Raw genomic sequence first — 21,760 nt, forward strand, 5'->3', positions numbered from 1 at the left:
GTAGAAATTCATTCATAAAGAATCAGAGCAGGATGCTTACAATGGTTATCATCACTGCATGGTGAGATGAAAGGTGATTGCTATTTTCTTTATCTGTGTTTTCCAAATTTTCTACAATGACCATTTTTTTGTTTGTTTGTTCAAGTATGCTCCATGCCCAGCATGGAGTCCAGTGCAGGGCTTGAACTCATGACCCTGAGATCAAGACCTGAGCTGGGATCAAGAGTTGGATGCTTAACCAATGGGGCACCTGGGTGGCTCAGTGGGTTAAGCCTCTACCTTTGGCTCAGGTCATGATCTCAGGGTCCTGGGATTGAGCCCCACATCGGGCTCTCCTCAGCAGAGAGCCTGCTTCTCTCTCTCTCTGCCTGCCTCTCTGCCTACTTGTGATCTCTCTGTGTCAAGTAAATAAATAAAATCTTAAAAAAAAAAAAAAAAAAGAGGTGGATGCTTAACCAAATAAGCCACCCAGACACCCCTCCAGGTTTTATAAGGAGAAAGTCTAGATAATACTCAGACTAGATAATTTTTTTTTTTTTTTTTTTTTTAAGAATCAAGTTCAGGTTTCCTTAAAAGATGTTAAATCAGTATTTTTGATGAGTATATGTTCAGCTGTAAGTCATGGACATTTCATGTGGGTTAAAAAGTAGAGTAGAGCTAGGTAGTCACTAGCTTTGGTCAGAGCCTATATCTCTGTGATTATCTTGCATCATCTTCCTGGTGCTAAAAAGGCAGCTGTACCTCCTGCTACCAGATTCATGTTAAGGCAGAAATAAAGGTGAAAATTTCCCAGTGGTGATTTTTTATACTGGTGCAAAATTCATTGACATTCCTCCCTTTAGAGGTGGGGAGGGGGTGTCTCTGTGATTTCCTCTTGACTTTAGATAGGCTTATGATTACTTCCACCAATGGATATGGCAGTAGTGGTGCTTTGTGACTTCCAAGGCTTGGTCAATAAAAGGCCATGGACCTTTCATGTCCTTCTCTTAGAATGTTTGCTCTTCAGAGACCGCACTCCCCCTTGGGATGCCTCCTCTCAGAACCAACTGCCACGCTGTGAGAAGCCCAAGCCACAGGGAGAGTTCAGAGGCCATTTGCAGATGTTCCAGTGGACAGTGCCAACTGAGCCCAGCCTTTGGTCATCTCGCAGCCCAGGTGCTAGACAGATTAAGCGAAAACGCCTCCAGATTCATGCTGTTCAACTCAGGAGCCACTGGCCACCTGTGGTTATTTCAATTTACATTTAATTAAAATTAAATGAGAACGTTAGTTCCTCAGTCACCCTGGCCACCTTTTAAGGGCTCAATAGTCACATGTGACTCGTGGCTATCCTATTGGACAATATAGGTACAGCAAGTTTCTATCATTAGAGAAAGTTCCATTAGACACATCTGCTCCAGATGATTCTTGAGTGCTTGAGCCCCCCCCCCCCCCCGCCCCGCTGGCTGAAGCTCCAGATGTTGTGGGGCATAGAAAAGCCATCTGTTCCCTGTACCCTGTCTGAATTCCTGACCTATAGGATCCCAGAACACAATCAAATGGGTGTTTGATGCTACTAAGTTTTGGATAGTGTGTTATGTAGCAGTAGCAACTGGAATAAGTTCCTTTGATAAGAAGAGCAAAGCTTTTTCTCAGAAACCATCCCGGCTAACGTCTGTTTACGTCACGTTGGTACAGCAGTGTCGCAATGTCACCCTGCTGCAGTGAAGGCTGGGAAAACATGGAGTTGGCTCTTACGGTTCTGTGCATGGGTCGGTGTGTGTGTACGTGGGTGTGAGCGTGTATTTTCTTTCTCAAATACCATATATATATTTCTGGACCGTGTATCTATTGTATAAACTAGAATTTGGTGTATGTAATTCATTTGAGTAAGCAGAGCTGCGTAACAGATGCAATCTATGCTTTAAGTTTATGTATTATTACAATAGAGCACTTTCAGTTTTTCTTAACATAGTGCACAATAGGTGAGATCTAGAATTCATATAGCTAAAGCATTCTGATATTATTAATCAATGTAAATCAATTAATGTTCTTGGTGTGCAGACTGTTGCGAACACTGTATCACTCCCAGAATCTGCAATTACAATCTCTTCCTCCTTGGCTAATGGAAAGAAATTCAAAGATTTGGCTTGGATTTTTGTTCACTGAGATAATAGGGAGTTAAAAAAAAAAGATAATAGGGAGTAAGCAAGTTATAAGGATATGTTCTCCTATCCGACCAATTCCTTCAGTGGAAATGCTTGTTCCAAAGATAAGTGGGTTTGTTCAGGGTTATCTAGTTATTTTTCAATTCCAAATATCTGTGTACCCATCTCTTAGAGAATGTGTGGCCCTCCTCCACTAACCCCTATGAGAAGCCATAGGAAACCACACTGAGGTTCCATTAGTCATAAATGTGCAACTTTCTTTGAAAAATGTTTAGGGAAAAGTGGGCTTACTTGGTTTTTAATAAGTCAGTGATTAGTTTATAATTGTTCCTTGCCAATAATTTAAAATTTTGTATAGTTCAGGTTACATGACTGTCCACAAGAAAATCAGTGACATTAATGACAAAAACATTATGCTTGTTATGTCGTCTTTCAAGTAAAGATACAAGGCTGATTCTCTAGAAGTGAAACAACCCTTAGTAAGGACACATTAGGTGATGGTGACTCTCCTGTAATCCTCAGTTTACAAAGAAACAGAATGAAAATTCGAAGGTTTAGGTTTAGGTTTAGGACACATTTGTCAGAAATCCAGGTGTGAGTGTGTGTGTGTGTTTATGTGTGAATGAGATAATAATTCAGAGCACTTTCAAGAACCGTGTTTCACAATGATATTGAAACACATTTGTTTACCAAAGAATCCTAAGCTTCAGTGTGAGGCACTGCTCTAGGAATTAATTGTGTGGAACACAGGCAGGGAAAGGCAAAGGCTGTGATTTTCAGTGACTATTACTTGCCCACAGAGAGGAATTCCTATTGTTGTGATACCACCCAGACCCTCATATCAATGCTTTTTTTTCCCTCCATAAATCAAAATAATCATTTGGCAATCCAATCCCCTGTGCAATTTCAAAGTAAATGTGAAATAGTAACAAGTCATACAAGGGGGTCTTTAAAGTGTAAAACTTGGATAAAGGGAGTTTTATCCCTTGTGACTTGGAAGTATATGAATCTGGTTTCCCTCTTATTTACAATCTATATCTTTAAAACAACTACATTGTTTACCTTAGGGGCACTGAGTTTTAAACGTGGAATTTTTTAATTGAAAGAGATATTAGAGATTATATAATCCAACCCCTTTTTGTAGGTGAGAGAACTGAAGGTTGATAGAAATGGATAAAATTCAGATCTCCCAACACCTGCCCTTCAGATGACATGGGGCCTCAATGTGTGTGTGTGTGTGTGTGTGTGTGTGTGTGTTCATATTTGTTTTGAAACATTCTCATACCCTTGGACTAAGCTGCAATAACTCATACCTTTTTGGCGTCTAAATTTTTTTTTTTAAATTCAATTTACCGCTATCGCTAATTAATCAGAACCTATCAGATGTCTGCTCTTGAATTTTAAGCCTGAGATTATAGATTGGGGACGTTCAGAAAAAAGAATTTGTGCCTTCCCTTTGAGAATTTGTGGAAAGTATAGATAAGGTTGACAAAATTACAATTCATCTATCTTTGGTTAGACATTTTAATCTCAGCTGAGCCTAATATACTCCTCTAATTATAGTGATATACTTTCCAAATTACATATCAAGACACATGGCCAGACACAAGGTCCTGCAATGCTGGGTGTTTGGTACAGCAAATATTATTTGCCTAATGGTAAGAGAAATTATGCCTTGGGGCACAGGAAAGATGAAATGTTTCTCTTGATAGGCCATTCCCAAAATATCCTATCTTTCTTCTTGTAATTTCTGCCCTCAACTAATTATAAAATTAAAAATAACTCATTTTTTAATAACAAATGGAGTGGATATTCATTTTAGAAAACAAAAAAAATACAACTGAGCAAAAAGTAGTAAACACTGTAAGAATATATCTTGATGCAGAGAAACATTTAACTTAAAATGTTTCCAAAAATAAAATAAAACATCCACACTTTCGCAATCAAATTCCACTTTTCCTTGTTACAAAAAAATCCAAAGACTAAAAAATCGGAATTTAAGGAGTCTTTGAGTAAAACTTGAATGTTCTTAAAACACGCCATCTGAGCTTTAGGAATCCGTGCAATAAACACGAAATCGGCCACCTGACCACTCCCACCCTCAACCCATCGCACACACCCTTCCCTCCTCCTCCCGCACACAACCGGGACTTTAGATATATCCTCTATTGATTGGGTTCCTTCTAAAGGGGAACGGGGTGGGGGCGGAGGCACGAGGGCATGAGAGGGTGGAGAAAAAGGCTACGATCGGATCTTGCATCCCTAAAGCGCAAAGCCTCTAGGCCTAACACCTACAGCGGGTGCGTGTGCAAGGAGCACAGCTGGTCTACACAGCCGGCTCCGCGGACACCCTACTCCGCGGGGAGTTGCGCTTTAACTTCCTTATAGCAGGTTGAGAGTGCAGGCCCCACAGTTCTTAGAGGAAGGCGGAGCCCCAACTGGTGTTTTTCCAGGAAGCACTTCTGGAGTGCAGAGCAAAGGGAGGAGAAGGCCAGCGCTGGGCGTTTCATTCATTGCTCCTCTCTCTCTCCCCTTCCACCCTTCCCTCCCCTTAGACTTTCTCTCCCCTTTCCCCTAGCGAGTTTGACGTCGGTCTCCTGGATACCAGACAGCCAATCGCCTAGCTGCTAAGGGAGAAGCGCGGCCAATCAGGCGTCGTTGCTACCTGTGAGCAATATTTTTAGCAGAGAGGGACGCTCGGTTCCACGCCCATGCAACTTCGTGTATTTCTCCGCCACAGGTTGTGAAAAGGGGCGCTTACCGGCCTCCCTTGGGTCCCTCTCGTTCCGCGCTCCCTATTTACCCGCTTGTAGTTCAACCGAAGAGCATCCTAAACGCACCTTACAGGAAGGCACCGTGTGTATTGTGTGTATTGATGTTAAAGGACACTTGAAATACACGCATGTATATATACACTTAGATACGTACGCAGTTTGGCACGGAGGCCTAGGCTGGGACATTGGGAACAAAATGTGGTTCTTCTTACAGTCTCAGGCCACTCCCACGTCCAAGTTGCTGCCGGGTCGCACGGGGAGGTTGTGATGTGGGATGCGGAGGCAGTTAAACTGTCACCTAGGCGGGAGGTGTGGCCAGGTGGACTCCCTTCCCCACCCCCAGCCTAGCACGGCCGCTTTGGGTTCTGCTGTTGCCACTCTCTGGGTGGCAGTTGGCCTAGGCCCCGGAGGTGATTAATATTCAGTTAACCGGGTGCTCGAGTCCCTGTCACAGAGTTCGCCCTTTCTCTAGGCTCTCCCGGGGGCACTGGAGGCCAATTTGGTAGCTCGTCCACGAGTGGGATTTTCCTGGGCCACAGTCCCACTCGGGTAGGGCATTTTTTGTAAACCGTCCCCTCCCTCTCGAGGCCTCGGGCTCTTCTCCCCGTTGTTCCCCGCCGTTCCTCCACCTGCCTCGCTCCCCTCCCCCCTTCTCTCGGGGGCTCTCCTCCAAGACCAAGCGTCAGCCGCCCCACCCACCACCGTCGCCCTCACTGGCACTTCTCTCCTCCAGTCCCTTTCCTAGTTTTCTCTTAGTCCCGCCCACAGTGCCTCCAGGTCGTCGGTTCATTGGCCGTTGTGGACCCCGAGGGGTGTGGCCTTACGTACGGAGCCCTCCGCCGCCCGTCGGGACGTGGGCAGGCGGGACCTGACCAATGGCGTCGAGGGGCAGGGCAGGGGCGGAGCCGCCGCGGAGGGTCTGGGGTGAGGGGCGGGAGCGCGGGGAATGGTTACGCGGCCCCGAGCTGTGTGACGCGAGGCGGGCGCGCGCGCACCCCTACGGGAGGGGATGGGGGCGGGGAGGAGACTATAAAACGAGAGGCGGGGCACGCGCCGCAGTAGAAGGAGCGAAGCTCTGGCCCGGCGCGCAGTGTTCATACTACGGGGATGCTGGGCAGGGCACCGGGCTGTGTGGAGAAGTGAGCGCGCTCGCCTGACCTGTCCCCGTCACCCCGAGCCACAGGGGGCGAGTTCCCGAGGCCCGCGCCGAGGCCCCCGCCCTCCGCCCGGCGACGCCGTCTTGCATTCAGTGTGCTGGCCGCTGCCGATCCTCCCGAGCCCCCGCCCTGCCGCCCCTTCTCCCCCGCCCCGCGGCCGGCTCTGTGGTGGAAGCAGCCCGTAAGTATAGAGGGGCGGCGGGCGGGGTCCGGGGACCGAGGGGCTCCGGCGGCGTCGAGCCCCGGGCCCTCGGGGACGGCGGATTCGCGGCCCGAGCGCAGAGAGGAGCGGCTCCGAGGGGAGCGGCTCCGAGGGGCCCCAGCGCGCTCGGGACCTGGAGGCGGGGCCGGCCGGCGCGTCGGGCTCGGCCGGGGCCGGGAGGGTAAACGGGGAAGGGCGGCCCTGGCCGAGCTGACCGGGAACCGGGGGTCGGGGCGCCGGGGAGGAGCGGCGAGCTCGAGGGGGACCGCGGGGTCCGCGGGGCTGGTGGCCGCCGGGACTGAAAAGGGTGCGGGGGAGCCGGTGCTCCCCGGGCTCTGGCCGGGTCCCAGGAGCCTCGGGCGGGGGGGGCGGGCGCGGGAGCGGCGGGTCAGGTTACGGCGGGGGGAGGGGAGCGGCTGACCCGGAGCGGCGGGCGCCGCGACCTGCCCGGTGCCCGGCCCCGAGTAGTTGCTTTGCCATTTCTCGTGGCCTTCCTCCTCCCTCTTTTTGGAGGAGATTTGTACTCTCCTCTCCTTCTCCTCCTCCTCCTCCTCTCCTCCTCTTGCTGCTGCTGCTCCAGCGCTTGGGCTCCGAGGGCTGTGAGCAGAAATCTAATGAGACCCAACTGGCTGTTTATGTAATTCTTCACACTCCTGTCTTAAGGCGTTGCTTTAAAACTACCTTCGGCGGAGCCTGAATTTCGCTCGGTTGCACCGTCAAGCGTTTTGGCTTAATCAGCTGCCTCTGCCGGCGCTCAGGCTTCTGGCTTGCAAAGTGTAGTTTGAGGGCAGCCAGGGATCCTTTTCCCTTTGTCACCACGAATATGGAAAATGGAACAGATGGATTAATACCAACTTGATTTTTAAAACGTCCTTGTAAATCAACCTCAGTGTACAAATAGATCCCTTTTGCAAATATCTTCTGTTTGCCCTTGATCTTTTCTTATCCCCACCCAGTGCTGATCCAGCAAACGTTTAAAGGTCGACCTTATCGTAGAAGCCTCTCCAGCGGTCCTCTTATCGTGAAGGAGGGAGGTGGTTTTGAAAATCAGAATAGAACTCAGAAACCCTGGCCTTTAAAGAGAATAATCAATAGAGTTTTGAAATTAATTGCTGCCTTTGTTACATTTGCTGCCAAAGAGGTATTTTCTGATTTTGAAAAATACACACTGAAAAAAGAGAGAAGCTCGATTATTACATTGTATGCCCTTAGTGTATTTAAGGCGGCAGCTATGTAGGATAATTTGGTTCATAATTATCCTTCACTAGGATGGCAATTCATTTAGCATTTAGTATTTTTAATTTTAGCATCATGTACTTCGGAAATTAATTTTCCTAACTTCTCCAGTGTCTGAACGTTTAATGATAGAGCAGATCTAAGGAGCATATATCCAGGATGAACTGAAATACAGAATTCACTTCTAAATTAGTGAATAGGAATATGATCGCTTTCTAAAACTGGTATATATGTGTGTGGAGGTGGGTGGATGGGTGTGCGGAGTAGAGTTTCCAATAAATATTCTTTTGAGAACTGAGGAAAGAAACACACTTCATATGCTGGAGATATATAGATACAGGTATATATCTATATCTATGTATATTTTAGAGTTGTATTCAGAAAAAAAGAAGTAAATAATAGGATTTTAAATACATTGTTTTAACTGTAAATCCTAAATTGTCCTGTGAGATTTTGAACTTTAATAAACAATTTTCTATTGTATGTTCCTTTATTTTGTGCTGATTATATTTTTCTGACTTTCAGCCTATTAGACTTTTTCAAAAGTAAAATTACTCTAGGGGTAAGAAGAGGTTGTGGGACTTAGATTTCTTTTATTTGGACATGTTTGTTTTTGTTTTGTTTTGTTTTTCTTTAAGGAGCAAGACCACTGAAGGTGAAGGATAATCTACAAAGTACCAGCACTTTGAATGAAAATTTGTTTCTCTGCCACAAACTGAACACTTTTGTGTGCGTGTGTGGGGGGAAGTTGAAACACAAACCTCACTTTGTGGCATAGCAGCTATGCAGCTTGAAATCCAAGTAGCACTAAATTTTATTATTTCATATTTGTACAATAAGCTTCCCAGGAGACGTGTCAACATTTTTGGTGAAGAGCTTGAAAGACTTCTTAAGAAGAAATATGAAGGGCACTGGTATCCTGAAAAGCCATACAAAGGATCAGGGTTTAGATGTATACACATAGGGGAGAAAGTGGACCCAGTGATTGAACAAGCATCCAAAGAGAGTGGTTTGGACATTGATGATGTTCGTGGCAATCTGCCACAGGATCTTAGTGTTTGGATCGACCCATTTGAGGTTTCCTACCAAATTGGTGAAAAGGGACCAGTGAAGGTGCTTTATGTGGATGATAATAATGAAAATGGATGTGAGTTGGATAAGGAGATCAAAAACAGCTTTAACCCAGAGGCCCAGGTTTTTATGCCCATCAGTGACCCAGCCTCATCAGTGTCCAGCTCTCCGTCGCCTCCCTTTGGTCACTCTGCTGCTGTAAGCCCTACCTTCATGCCCCGGTCCACTCAGCCTTTAACCTTTACCACTGCCACTTTCGCTGCCACCAAGTTCGGCTCTACCAAAATGAAGAATAGTGGCCGCAGCAACAAGGTTGCACGTACTTCTCCTATCAACCTCGGCTTGAATGTGAATGACCTCTTGAAGCAGAAAGCCATCTCTTCCTCAATGCACTCTCTGTACGGGCTCGGCCTGGGCAGCCAGCAGCAGCCCCAGCAGCAGCAGCAGCCTTCCCAGCCGCCACCGCCGCCACCGCCGCCGCAGCCGCAGCCGCAGCAGAAAGCCTCTGCTCTTTCTCCCAATGCCAAGGAATTTATTTTTCCTAACATGCAGGGTCAAGGTAGTAGTACCAATGGAATGTTCCCAGGTGACAGCCCCCTTAACCTCAGTCCTCTCCAGTACAGTAATGCCTTTGATGTGTTTGCGGCCTATGGAGGCCTCAACGAGAAGTCTTTTGTAGATGGCTTGAATTTTAGCTTAAATAACATGCAGTATTCTAACCAGCAATTCCAGCCTGTCATGGCTAACTAAAAAAGGAAAAGAAAAAAAAAAAGAATCCTACAAGTTAAAATGCACGGGCCCAAGGGGGATTTTTTTTTCACCTCCTTGAGATTTTTTTTTTTTTTTTTTTTTTTTTTAAAGCTTATAGTAAGGATACATTCAAGCTTGGTTACAAAAATAAAACCTGCATCATTTTTCATTTGCCAACCAAGCACAAAGTTATTTTATACTGACTGTATATTTTAAAGTATACTCTCAGATATGGCCTCTTACAGTATTTAAGATATAGCAAGGACATGGCTGATTTTTTTTTTATAAAAAATTGGCACTAATAAGTGGGTTTATTGGTCTTTTCTAATTGTATAATTTAATTTAGTACAAAGTTTGTAAAATATCAGAGGATATATATATTGTTTCTACGACACGGTATTGCATTTCTATCTTTTTACTACAGTGACCTGTGACAGCAGCAGCTTCATGTATTTTTTTTACTGAAATTGTAAAATATCCATCTTAAAGACATCAACTATTCTCAAAATTGTGTACAGGATATTCCTTTAGTGGTGGAATTAAAATGTACGAATATTTGCTTTTTCAAAAAAATGTATTTTCTGTTAAAGGTTTAAAAGATTTTTGCTATATATTATGGAAGAAAATGTAATCGTAAATATTAATTTTGTACCTATATTGTGCAATACTTGAAAAAAACGGTATAAAAGTATTTTGAGTCAGTGTCTTACATGTTAAGAGGGACTGAAATAGTTTATATTAAGTTTGTATTAAAATTCTTTAAAATTAAAAACGCTTATCGTGGTCTTTGTTTTGAAGCCTTGGCCAAGAGCTCCCTCTGGAATTAGGATGTAAATGCTAGTAGTACTGCGGAGAGGTCTGACTCCCAGAATCACGAAGGAGTGGTGGAAAAGCCGTTGTACTGCACCAGTTAGTAGCAGTTGGCCACATACAACGTCTTGTCAAAATGGCACAGCCTGACCAATGCTTGGGATGGCTTTATTTACATATTCTTAAGCAACTTTATTCAGCCCACATCTGTCTCCCTGTGAATAGGAATGGTTATACTAAGGCTAGGCAACCGTGTTTTACGGCATGTGTTAAATTGTGTTGCGCTGACATCTAAGAGTCCGATGATGAAATTCACTCATGTAACCGGAGAGGATTTATTTGAAATGTATATGGGGAGACCACTGGATTGGTTTTCTGTTTCTGCATGGGAGATGAATAGCTCAGAAACCTTGCTAGGACAAAGCAGCCGACCTAACTATTTAAAAAGAAGATTAGGTCTGTTTACTAATCCTTACACTTAAAGTTCAGTCATATTTAGCTGGAGAATTGATGATCAAAATCTGCTCAGGACAGGGTGCTAAATGTTAGTATTTGTGTGTGTTTTCCCAGTAAGAAAGTTTATTTTTCTTTCTTTTTTAAATACAATTGTTTTGCCAACCTGCTGCTTTGGGAGAAGAGGGGAAGGTTCAGGGGTTACTCACCTGTAATGTGTCAAATTGTAGTGGCCTGGTAGGGATGGAATTTTTAAAAAGTGATGAGTTGGAAGTAGGAGACACTATTTTTAAAGTAAAATGAGTCATTTCACTGTTTAAATGTCCATTGATAGTGTTGACATAATATGGGTGAGAAAATTGCCTGGAATTGGAAGGAAACTACATTTATAGTAGGGAACCAGCACTGTCTAGGATACTGGTGAAATAAATTTGGTCTTAAATGAGTTTTTTGGACACCAGTGTACAAAAGCCTTTTGTCTGCTATCCATGCAGTTTAGAGCAATAAAAAGTTTTAAGGAAAGAAGCACTGGGAATAACCCAGCTGAGCTGTTTCATCCACTCCATGGTGAGGCCTTTGTCCTTGAGTGGACAGAATGAGGCTATGAAGAAGTACTGGGATAGTGAGTGGAACAGGCAGAGAGCTGGTCTGCCAGCATTATCAATGACGTGCTTTTGTGATCCCCAAGTCTGAATGGCTGTAAGAACAATCATAATGGTTTTAAGCACTAGTTTCTGCTAGAGACTTCAGGGTGAAGTTATCATAGGCTTAACAGATAATTGCCTTTTTACAAAGACAACATGCTCTTTCTGAAAATCAGAATTAAAGCAGCTGGCTAGTAGGTACACAACAGTTTGTAACAGTCTGGAACACTAATACAATCAGATTTTAAATAATTGAGCTTAATGTAAATATGAATATCCTCCACGTCTTAGGGATGTGCATAGTGCCAAAAGATTGGAGAAATGTCATATTGTTATGTTTGTTGGTTTGGTGATTGAATCTTGTTCGGTTTCAAAAAAATCCATTTAATTAGAGCTTGGTATTCTTGAGGACTTTTTTTTTCTTTTTTTTTTAAGGATTATATTTATTTATTTGACAGAGATCACCAGTAGGCAGAGAGGCAGGTAGAGCGAGAGAGGAGGAAGCAGGCTTCCTGCTAAGCAGAGAGCCCAATGCGGGACTTGATCCCAGAATCCTGGGATCATGACCAGAGCTGAAGGCAGAGGCCTTAACCCACTGAGCCACCCAGGCACCCCTTGAGGACTTTTTTTTTTTTTTTTGAAGAATGAACAGGGACTGTTTTCATGTTCTTTTTGCTCATTAGGAAGGTGTTTTTAAAGTTTTATTTTATTTCCAGTTAACATACAGTGAATTAGCAGGTTCAGGTGTACAATATAGGGACTCAACACTTGCATACATTACTAGTGCTTATCACCAGTAATCCCCATCAACTATTTCATCTATCTGATACCCTGCATCCCCCCTCTGATAATCATCAGTTTGCTCTCTACAGTTAAGAGTCTGTTCCTTGGTTTGTCTCTCTCTTTTTTCCCCCTTTGTTCTGTTTCTTAAATTCCACATACGAGTGAAATCACATCATCTTTGTCTTTCTCAGACTGAGTTCTTTCACTTAACATTATACTCTAGCTCTGTGTTGGTCGTTGCACATGGCAAGGTTTCTTTCTTTTTATGGAGGAATTATATTCCATATTGTGTGTGTGTGTGTGTGTGTGTGTGTGTGTGTGTGTGTGAGTGTGTGTGTGTATCCATTTCTCAATCGATGGACACTTGAGCTGTTTCCATAATTTGGCTACTATAGATAATGCTGCTATAAACGTCAAGGTGCATGTATCCCTTTGACTTTGTATTCTTTGGATAGATAGCTAGTAATGCAATTGCTGAATCATAGGGTAGTTCTATTTTTAACTTTTTGAGGAACCTCTATACTGTTTTACAGAGTCGCCACACCAGTTTACACTCCCACCATGAGGCTTCCCCTTTCTCCACATCCTTGCCAACACTTGCTTCATGTGTTTTTTGATTTTAGCCAAGGAGTGGCAATTTTTCTTCCTAAGATTTTACTTTTCAGTAATTTCTACACCCAGCGTGGGGCTTGAACTCACAACCCTGAGATCAAGAGTCATAAGCTCCACTGAGTGAGCCAGCCAAGCATCCTCAAGAATGGAAACTTTTTTAAAAGGTGCTGCTTTTTTTTTTTTTTTTTAATTTAAATTCAGTTCGCCAACATAAAATACATCATTAGTTTCAGATTAGTTTCAGTAGCATTCAGGAATTCATCAGTTCCATATAACACCCAGTGCTCATCACATGACACGCTGTCCTTCATGCCTGTCACCCAGTTACCCCATACCCCACCTACCTCCCCTCCAGCAGCCCTCAGTTTCTTTCCTGTAGTTAAGAGTCAAAAGGTGTGGGGCACCTGGGTGGCCTAGTGGGTTAAGCCTCTGCCTTTCGCTCGGGTCATGATCTTAGAGTCCTGGGATTGAGCCCTGCATCCCAGGATCCAGCCCCGCGTAGGGCTGTCTGCTTGCGGGGAGCCTGCTTCCCTCTCTCTCTCTGCCTGCCTCTCTGCCTGCTTGTGATCTCTCTTTCTGTCAAATAAATAAAAATTTTTTTTTAAATCTTAAAAAAAAAGAGTCAAAAGGTGATTTGCTTAGCACCCCTTATAGAGCCTTAGAAAAGCTAGCTTACATCTTGGCTCCAAATCTTTCGCTTCTCACTCTGCTACCACGTTTTGGTTCCTTTGTGGAAAATGTTTTGGTTGACGATTTGATGAGTTATCTTTTTTTTTTTTTTTAAGATTTTATTTTTAAGTAATCTCTAAACCCAGCAGCCCTGAGATCAAGAGTCACATGTACTACTCTCTGAGCTAGCCAGGTGCCCCTGATGAGTTAATTATCTTCATAGGTCTTTCCCATTGTTTTCACTTCTGTAAATATGGACACTACGGCAGCCTGATCCTGGTGTCCCAAATACTGCCTTACAGATGGCATAGGTTGTTGATGAGTGAGTAAGTTGGTACTAAAAAGTAGCTCTCTGGGTTTCAAATATTCCTTTACTGCCCATCTTCTCTACAATCAGGTGTATTGTCAAATCTCCTTTGAATAGCTTCAACCTATATTAGATGACAAATGTAGGCCTTCAGTCAAAATACCTCCTTAAAAATAATGATAATCTTTATTTACTGTGATTAACTTCTTAGTTTTTGAAGGTGAAATTAAAGGTGCCCTGAGTTTAAAATGTTCTAATATGTGTTGGTGTTAATTTCATTCTCATATATATGGCTTACATGCATTTTTTTTTAAAAGATTGTATTTATTTATTTATTTATTTATTTAGTGTTGTTGAGAATATTTAATTTTTAAAATTTTTTTATTTTTATTAACATATAATGTATTCTTTGCCCCAGGGGAGGATTTTATTTATTTATATGACAGAGAGAAACACAGCAAGAGAGGGGACACAAGCAGTGGACACAAGTGGGAGAGGGAGAGAAGCAGGCTTCTGGTTTAGCAGGGAACCCGATGTGGGGCTCAATCCCAGGACCCTGGGATCACAACCTGAGCTGAAGGCAGGGGCTTTAACCCACTGAGCCACCCAGGTGCCCCTCTTTTGTTTTGTTTTTGTTTTTGTTTTTTGATATTAGATTAGAAAGACACTATCTTCATGTTTAATGAAACTTGGATTGATATCTGTGCATATAACTGGAAAATTAGTCCAACACTTCCATTAAAGCCGTTTTTAAAAAAATGTTTTTAATCATTTGGTTAACAGCACTTACTATGTACCATGCACAGTTCCAACACAGTTTACAGAAGGGGAGCTCAGACAGTTAACTCACCCACGATTGTGTATGGCCAGTAAGTGGCAGACTTGGAATTCCAACTCAGTAAACTTCCAGAGTTTATGCTCTTCAAGTCAATGCTTTGTTCCCTGGGATTAGTTGTTCTTCTGGTTTCAAGTCAGGGGAATAAGACTATTTTTGATGTATTAGCCACATGACTGGTAAAATCTTCTGATTTTGAACACTCTGAAAGGAGTGTTCGTGAGAAGAGTCTAATGGGAGGCTCTTGGCCATGCTTAGAAGTCATGATGATATATTGGGGGAGATATTTTATATTTCTGGTGGCCACATGGAAATGTTTCTAGAAATCATTAAGTCAGTGCTTTAATTTTATTGATTTTCTTAATTCAATTGTATAAATTACTTCTCTCGTTTTAGAACCACTGCATGATTCCCTCAGACAATAAGGACTGTAGACTTAGTGGCCCCATTCCTTCTAAGTAAAATTGTAATTGTTGGCCTCCTAGAGCTGTTTTCACATACATTTCTCACCTGTGCTATTGATAAACACCAAAAGGAAAGGTCAAGTCAGTCACCAAAATAGTCTTCCAACAATGTGTTCCCTAGTACCTATGATCTGTTTCTAAGTTACTTGGGAATACATGATTTCTGTATGTATAGATGTGGTACATGGTCTTCTTACCCTTATTTTTTTTTATTTTATTTTTTATAAAGAGGCAGGCAGAGAGAGAGGAAGGGAAGCAGGCTTCCTGCTGAGCAGAGAGCCCGATGTGGGACTTGATCCCAGGACCCTGAGATCATGACCTGGCCGAAGGCAGCGGCTTAACCCACTGAGCCACCCAGGCGCCCCCTTACCCTTATTTTAAAACATTAAGGACGTCAAATGACCTCGTATTTCAAACTGGTTCTGAAAGCCTTCCTTGAAAAAAATAAAAATAAATTTTGGTTTAAAAAGTCACATTTTAAAAGCATAGCTATTATGGGTGAACTTACATTCCCATTGGTGTTGCTATGAGTCTGGAGACATGTATACACTGCACAGTGGGGGCACCTGGGTGGCTCGGTAGGTTAGGTGTCCAGCTCTTGGCTGAGCTCAAATTATGATCTTAGGGTCATGGGATAGAGCCTCAAGTCAGGCTCTGTGCTCAGTGTGGAATCTGCTTGTCCCTCTCCCGCTGCTCCTCCCTACACACACACACACACACACACACACACACACACACACACACACACTCTTTCTCTCTCTCTCAGATAAATCTCAAAAAACAAAACAAAAACTGCACAGTTAACAGAAAAACCCATTTTTTAATGGCTCCGAATAATTTTGGTAGTTTCTATGTGGGTTAAATCTTGTTATACCGGGTGCCAATCTTTTAGATTTGGAGGTAGTTAGAATTTGATTGGACCAAGTATTTGCTGAACCCTTGTCTGGGCCTTTTGAAGTTTAGCTTGGGCTAAAAGTCATCTTATTAATGGAACATGAAGTAGTAAATGTCTACTAACCATTTCTCAATATTTGGGGTTTAAGATTTATATTTTGGAAGACTTGCTTTATATAGAACCCATAAGTGGAGCTTTGAGATCACTTCACAAACCCTAGAAGAAAACCGTGAGGGGACAGTTCATGTGTGGAGGCTCTTTGAAAGGGAGTCTAATTCCTTCCTTAAGCATAGTAAGTGATCTGGCTCTGATGACTCAGTTTCTTCATCTGCAGAATGGGTAGGGTGGGATCCGTGTACTTCCCCAGGCAGTGCTAATCCCCTCGCTATGAAGAGCTGTCAGTGAGGTCATGGAACATATGTTCTCAGGGGTTTATAGCAGTTAGAAGACATGAAGTCCAGACTTTGACCCTCGGTTTGTGGACCTTTGAAATCGGAAATGTAAATGCAGACCCCCAACCGCCTTTATTATAGCGACATTTTGTTGTCCAGTCTGTTATTTGCATCCACGGAGAATTAAAAACTCTACGGCAATATCCTAAAAGCTACTCTATCCATGTTTCAGTGATAAATAGCACTGAGTGTGTGTGTCTGGTTTTGAGGCACTGGTAGGGAAACCGTGTTTCAGCATTCTTTTTCATCCAATCAGCAAGTTGATTTAAACCCAGAACACAAGCTGACGTTCCTTTTGAGAGCAGCCAAAAAGGTGGCCGAAGTGTCCATGCTGTTGTGAAAAGTATTGAAATGGTGGTTGCTATTTAAACAACACTGGCTCGGGCATAGGAGTTAAAGGTAGCTCTGGTGAGAGGCGTGTCCCACTACAGAGAATGGTGTTAGCTTTATTTTAGTGCAGGTAGAAAAGAAGAGGAGGTTTGCTTTACAGAAGGGAAAAACATTGAGAACTTGGAAGGAAAAACACATTCTGCCTGGCATTATGAGTACTTTACTTCACTGATAAAATATGACCACTGTGCAGAACAGAGAACAGGTGTAAAATATTTTTAGACAAACCTTGGCATATACAGTAGGTCGCTTCCCTTCTGTCTGTACACCCAAGTCTTTCAAAGATAATTGTGGAAAAACCACATTTACCAAATAAGCTAGACCTTGCTTTTATGGTTTTCAGGTACTAAATGTTAAAGCCAAGCATAAACTTCCTTCCCAGCCATCAGGTTGCAGCCGGTTTCAAACACTGGGGCTCCGTGTGCCCTTCTACAGATCTGGAGCTTCCTTTTCCTTCCAGAGCACTGTTGAGAGAGCCGGGGGAGCATGGCGCCATGGCCCCTTCTGGAGCACGCAGGAAGAAATGTGACAAGCATGGACATGGCAGCACGCAAGGTTGGTGTATAGCAAATGGGTATAAATCAATGCCTTCTGGATACCGATGGAAGGGAATGCTGGATACCCCTTCTCTTGGTATGGGTTATGAAATGGAGTCACGTTGTCCGTTTTAGCCCGGATGCTCCATGACATGGGCTTGGTCATTCTGGACACGTCCCCTCCTCTACATGCAGGTGCCCCTTTCAGTTGGCTTTTCCATGCTACCTACCCCCCCCTCCGCCCCCCCCCCCCACCATCCATCAGTTAGTTCATTGCTAGAAAGGATGAAGGTTGGATTTTGATTTGTTCTGTAATGGGCATGCCTGGTCTTTTCCTACTCTGATTATCCAGATCTGCCTACTGACCCCAGAGCTCTGTTCCCAAAAAGAACACTCTGTGTCTTTTAAACTACCTGTCATTGTGAAGTTCCAGTGGAGCCCCAGTGACTTCCTTTCTGCTAACTCCTTTCCATTTCCAGGAAACATGATGGGATCTCCAAAGCACCTCAGTCCAAAGCTTAAGACAGCTGCAGTCCCTGGGCACTCTTTCTAGAAACTGAGGTGTCACCAGAGGGCCTTTAAAGACTCTAGGAACTACCCAGTTTTCAGAGGGCTATAAAGAATCTTACATGGGGGACGCCTGGGTGGCTCAGTGGGTTAAAGCCTCTGCCTCCGGTTCAGGTCATGATCCCAGAGTCCTGGGATCGAGCCCCGCATCGAACCCCACATCGAGCCCCGTGTGGGGCTCTCTGCTCAGCAGGGAGCCTGCTTCCCCCTCTCTCTGCCTGCCTCTCTGCCTACTTGTGATCTCTCTCTCTCTCTCTCTGTCAAATAAATAAATAAAATCTTAAAAAAAAAAAAGAATCTTACCTGGGACATGTCATCTTACTGAATTCTGTGATAGAGTGGGAGAAACTTCTTTTGTTTTTTGTTTGTTTCCTTTTGTAGCTTAGAAAGAAATGTTTTTTGGGAGGAGACTTGTTTATTTTCTGAACCACAAAAGTTCAAAGAACTTTTTGGATTCTGTGTAAAGGGAATAGACAGATGGAGGTGAGACCTTACGTTCCCCAGGAGCCTCTGCCTGAGGAGAAGGATCTGGCAGCAGGTGGTCTGTGAGGACACACAAGGGTGTGTCTCCTCTATCTGTCCCTCCTACAGGATCCGGGAAAGGGGAGAGAACAGGGCAGGGGGAGCCTCTGTACACCCCGCGTTGGGACTTGTCCTGGAGATCATTTCCCCTTAGGGAAGGCTTTGCAGAAATCCGGAGCGCCAGGACAATACCCCTAGTGCGGGGACACCACACTTTCCTGAGGGCTGCATGGTTTTTTCCAGACTTGGAAGGAGGGTGGCTATACCCGTACCTTGCATGTTGCCTCTTTGAGTGATCATGACTTTGGCATTATCTGGACTCCGCAGAAGTCCAGAGGGAACAACAAAAGTCAGAAGCTCAGTAATAACAACCAACGCTTTGTAGTATTTAATAGGTGCTAGATAGTGTTCTAAACACTTGTATGTTTCAACTCCTGTAATTTCACAGGAGCCCTCTGAAGGCTGTGCTGTTTCCCGCATTTATACATAAAGAAATGGAAGCAGGGAGCTTGTGATGGATATGGCTAGGGGAGCCAGGACTTGAGCTGTGGGATTCTGTTTCCAAAGTCTGCAGTCCTTCCCCATTACCTTGCATGGCCCTCAATTACTCGGGACGTTATCCAAAATGCGCTTTGCACAGAGCTCCCTGGGCGCGCCCAGCGTGGTCCTAAAAGGGGTGGTTTGCTCAGCAGGCCCCACCTCATTTTAATATCGCCTGTGCTGCGAAAACCCAGTGGAAGAGGCTGTGAGAACTGGAGGGTCACGGGCTGGTAGTGTTTATCCACATCACTGCTGCCGTCTGGGCACTCAGATTCTGCAGAAAATCACCACCAGCACTACCCACACCCGAGGTCTACAGTCCTGGGTTTTCCTCCTACTTAGGGCAGCACAAGGGTGAGGCTGACTCAGTAGCTGCTCTGGGGTCAGATTCCACTCAGGTCCCTGGATTGCCTCAGACAGAGGGAGATATCATTTGAACCAATCCCCGTGTCAACCACTCAGTACATTTATTGAGTATCTACTAGGTTAGGAACTCATGGTGATGCATAGAAACCTTTAGGACCTTTCAAGCAGCTTATGTTCTAAGGAAAGATAACCCACATGCCCTAATGATCAGACACAGGAGAATGTGGAGGTATGAACAAAAAAAGGAACGTGCGTGCCCGTCTGAGGGATTCTAGATCGCAGGGGGAGTTACCACGTGAAGAAGGGGTCATGCAGGGAGGCACGTGGTCCCTCCCAGTTCCAGCCTCAGTGGCAGAAAAACCTGGTCCTGGTTCTTTTTCTCCATCAGATGTATCCACAGCGGGAAGAATGTGTGCTAACCCTTGAGGGAAAAAGCCGAGGAAACCAGAACAAGAGGCCTGGCTGCCAACCCATCACTCCCAGGAGAAACTGCCTTGGACTTTGGGTATTTTAATTTTTTTCATTGTTCTGAGTTTTGAACAGAAAGACACTGTGAAAGAGAGCTGGTTTAGAACTCTGTTCATCAAGCCCAGGGGTGGGATGGGGACGTTAGGTAAGAAGTCCAAGGGAGGGGGAGGTGGTGGTCAGCGGTGGCCAGGGAGGGATGGTTCTCATTATTATCTTCTCAAGATGCTTATCCTGGAAACCTCCTCAGGCTAGAAGCTCCCTCTAGGGGTCATTGCATTTGTGTTCATACCTTTAGAGACAAAATTCTGTTTTTGTTAAGTATCAGGGTTCACAGCAGGTAACACCCTCCCAGAAGCTGGTGTTGGTGGAATGCACGTGTTCACTGCAGAAACTCAGATACCCCCGGGGCACTCCCACCTGCCGTCTGCCATCACCACACTCTACTCCTAGCCAAGGGAACCAGTCTTTTCAGAGCTCCAGTTTGGCTTTTTGGACGCTTACAGTATCTTCCAGTTTGAGCATAAATCAAAGAATGGGGCTTTGAAGGAAAAGCTTAATATAAATCCAAGCCAGAAATGAACAGCCCCAAATAACTTTTCTCCTGGGTCACTTTCCCTGGGTAATGCCTTTCCCCAGGCTCCCCCAGGCTCCCCCAGGCTTCCTTTGTGGCTGAGCACTCTGTCATCCTCTGAAAATACTGCTGCAACCTGGCCAAACCCCTTCACATGACCTGTGATGTTCAGAGAGTATCACTTCTCTGAAAGGAGGATGTATCTTGCTTTGAAACAGAAAATACCAGTGTCTGATCCCTGTCTTACCCCACTTTCTCCAGCAGGGACGGAGGTCTGGGCCCCTCAACTTCCCCTACAGAATCCTTGGTAACTGCTAAGAACTAAGTAAGAATTTTCTAGAGTAGTGTAGAGGCCTCATTAAGCCTCCAAATAAAATTATTCCCAGTAACCCTGCACAAGAAAGAATGGGCTTTGGAGGAACACTTTGAACTGAATCCCAACGCACCCTTGAATAGCCATGTCCTGCTAAACCTACTCATCCTCAGATCTCCTATCTGAAAAGTCCTGCTTGTTATGGGCAGTGTGTGGATTATGTAAGATACAGAGCGCATTAAACCTAATCCTCTTCCCTGTAGGGAATCACCGGAACTCTCTCTACTCTTCTGTGAGATGGGGCTTGAACCCCTTATGCTCCCCCCTTCCTGTGGCTTAGCCTCAAGGGCATGGGCTCAGCCTTCTTAGCAGAGGATGGCTGGCCTTAAGATATGCATTTGCAGGAGAATCCTACGCAGTGACACTGCCCTGTGGATTAGCCAGGAGAAGAGAGGAAGCAGAAGTGAGAGGAAACCATAGGTGCTGTTCTGTGTTGGAAGATGCTGTACATTTATTTTTTTTAAAAGATTTTATTTATTTGGGGGTGCCTGGGTGGCTCAGTGGGTTAAGTGTCTGCCTTCGGCTCAGCTCAGGGTCCTGGAATGTAGTCCCGCATCGGGCTCTCTTCTCGGCAGGGAGCCTGCTTCCCCCTCTCTCTCTGCCTGCTTCTCTGCCTACTTGTGATTTCTCTGTCAAATAAATAAATAAAATCTTTATAAAAAAAAGATTTTATTTGTTTTGAGAGAGAGAGAACACAAGCAGGGGGAGAGGCAGAGGGAGAAGCAGGCTCCCCACAGAGCAGGGAGCCTGATGTGGACCTCGATCCCAGGACCCTGAGATGATGACCTGAGCCAAAGGCAGACACTTAACCAATGGAGCCACCCAGGCGCCCCGATGCGTACACTTAAACGCATGGGCTTTGGAGTCACATACACCGACCTAGGCTTGGTTCGCTGCTTGGCCAGGGGCCTTGGGCAAATGATTCAATCTCTGTGATCTTCAATTTCATCATCTCTGAAATGGAGAGAATACTAAATGGTGGCAAATAATACACACCTGCCAGGGTTGTGAAGACTTAGTGAGATACTCTATGAGCACGTATTGGTGCTGTTAACTCTTAGTAACAGAAATGACTCATCCCGCCACCAGGCATCTAATTGGTAACAACTTCTGGGGTGGGCATGGGTCACCACATGTGTAAGTCTCCCTAAGGCTGCATTCTGCTC

General features: G+C 44.6%; 1 protein-coding gene across 4 annotated transcripts; it reads left to right on the forward strand.

Annotated features, from left to right (window-relative positions):
- The first annotated feature begins 5,043 nt into the window (after positions 1-5,043).
- Positions 5,044-19,782, forward strand: LOC111151788 (transducer of ERBB2, 1). 4 transcript variants are annotated; one of them, XR_002640874.1, is made up of 3 exons: positions 5,995-6,259; positions 17,112-17,206; positions 19,571-19,782. XR_002640874.1 is itself a non-coding variant. In XM_022509991.1 (3 exons), exon 3 carries the CDS (start codon positions 8,717-8,719, stop codon positions 9,335-9,337), a length of 621 nt encoding a protein of 206 aa, XP_022365699.1. In that variant the 5' UTR covers positions 5,995-6,259; positions 8,155-8,171; positions 8,357-8,716; the 3' UTR covers positions 9,338-9,359. The 4 variants fall into 4 exon arrangements, 3 of the variants coding, with proteins under 3 accessions (XP_022365698.1, XP_022365699.1, XP_022365697.1); XM_022509991.1 differs by lacking the exons at positions 17,112-17,206; positions 19,571-19,782 and adding exons at positions 8,155-8,171; positions 8,357-9,359; XM_022509990.1 differs by lacking the exons at positions 5,995-6,259; positions 17,112-17,206; positions 19,571-19,782 and adding exons at positions 5,044-5,071; positions 7,843-9,337.
- The last annotated feature ends 1,978 nt before the right edge of the window (positions 19,783-21,760 follow it).

The sequence above is a fragment of the Enhydra lutris genome, unplaced genomic scaffold (assembly GCF_002288905.1).
Source record: "Enhydra lutris kenyoni isolate GAN:26980312 unplaced genomic scaffold, ASM228890v2 scaffoldscaffold26, whole genome shotgun sequence".
In the NCBI taxonomy this organism is placed as follows: domain Eukaryota; kingdom Metazoa; phylum Chordata; class Mammalia; order Carnivora; family Mustelidae; genus Enhydra; species Enhydra lutris.

What these genes read in the sequence shown, in the direction of transcription:
- LOC111151788 (XM_022509990.1), top strand. Translation starts at nt 8,300, where the DNA reads ATGCAGCTTGAAATCCAAGTAGCACTAAATTTTATTATTTCATATTTG.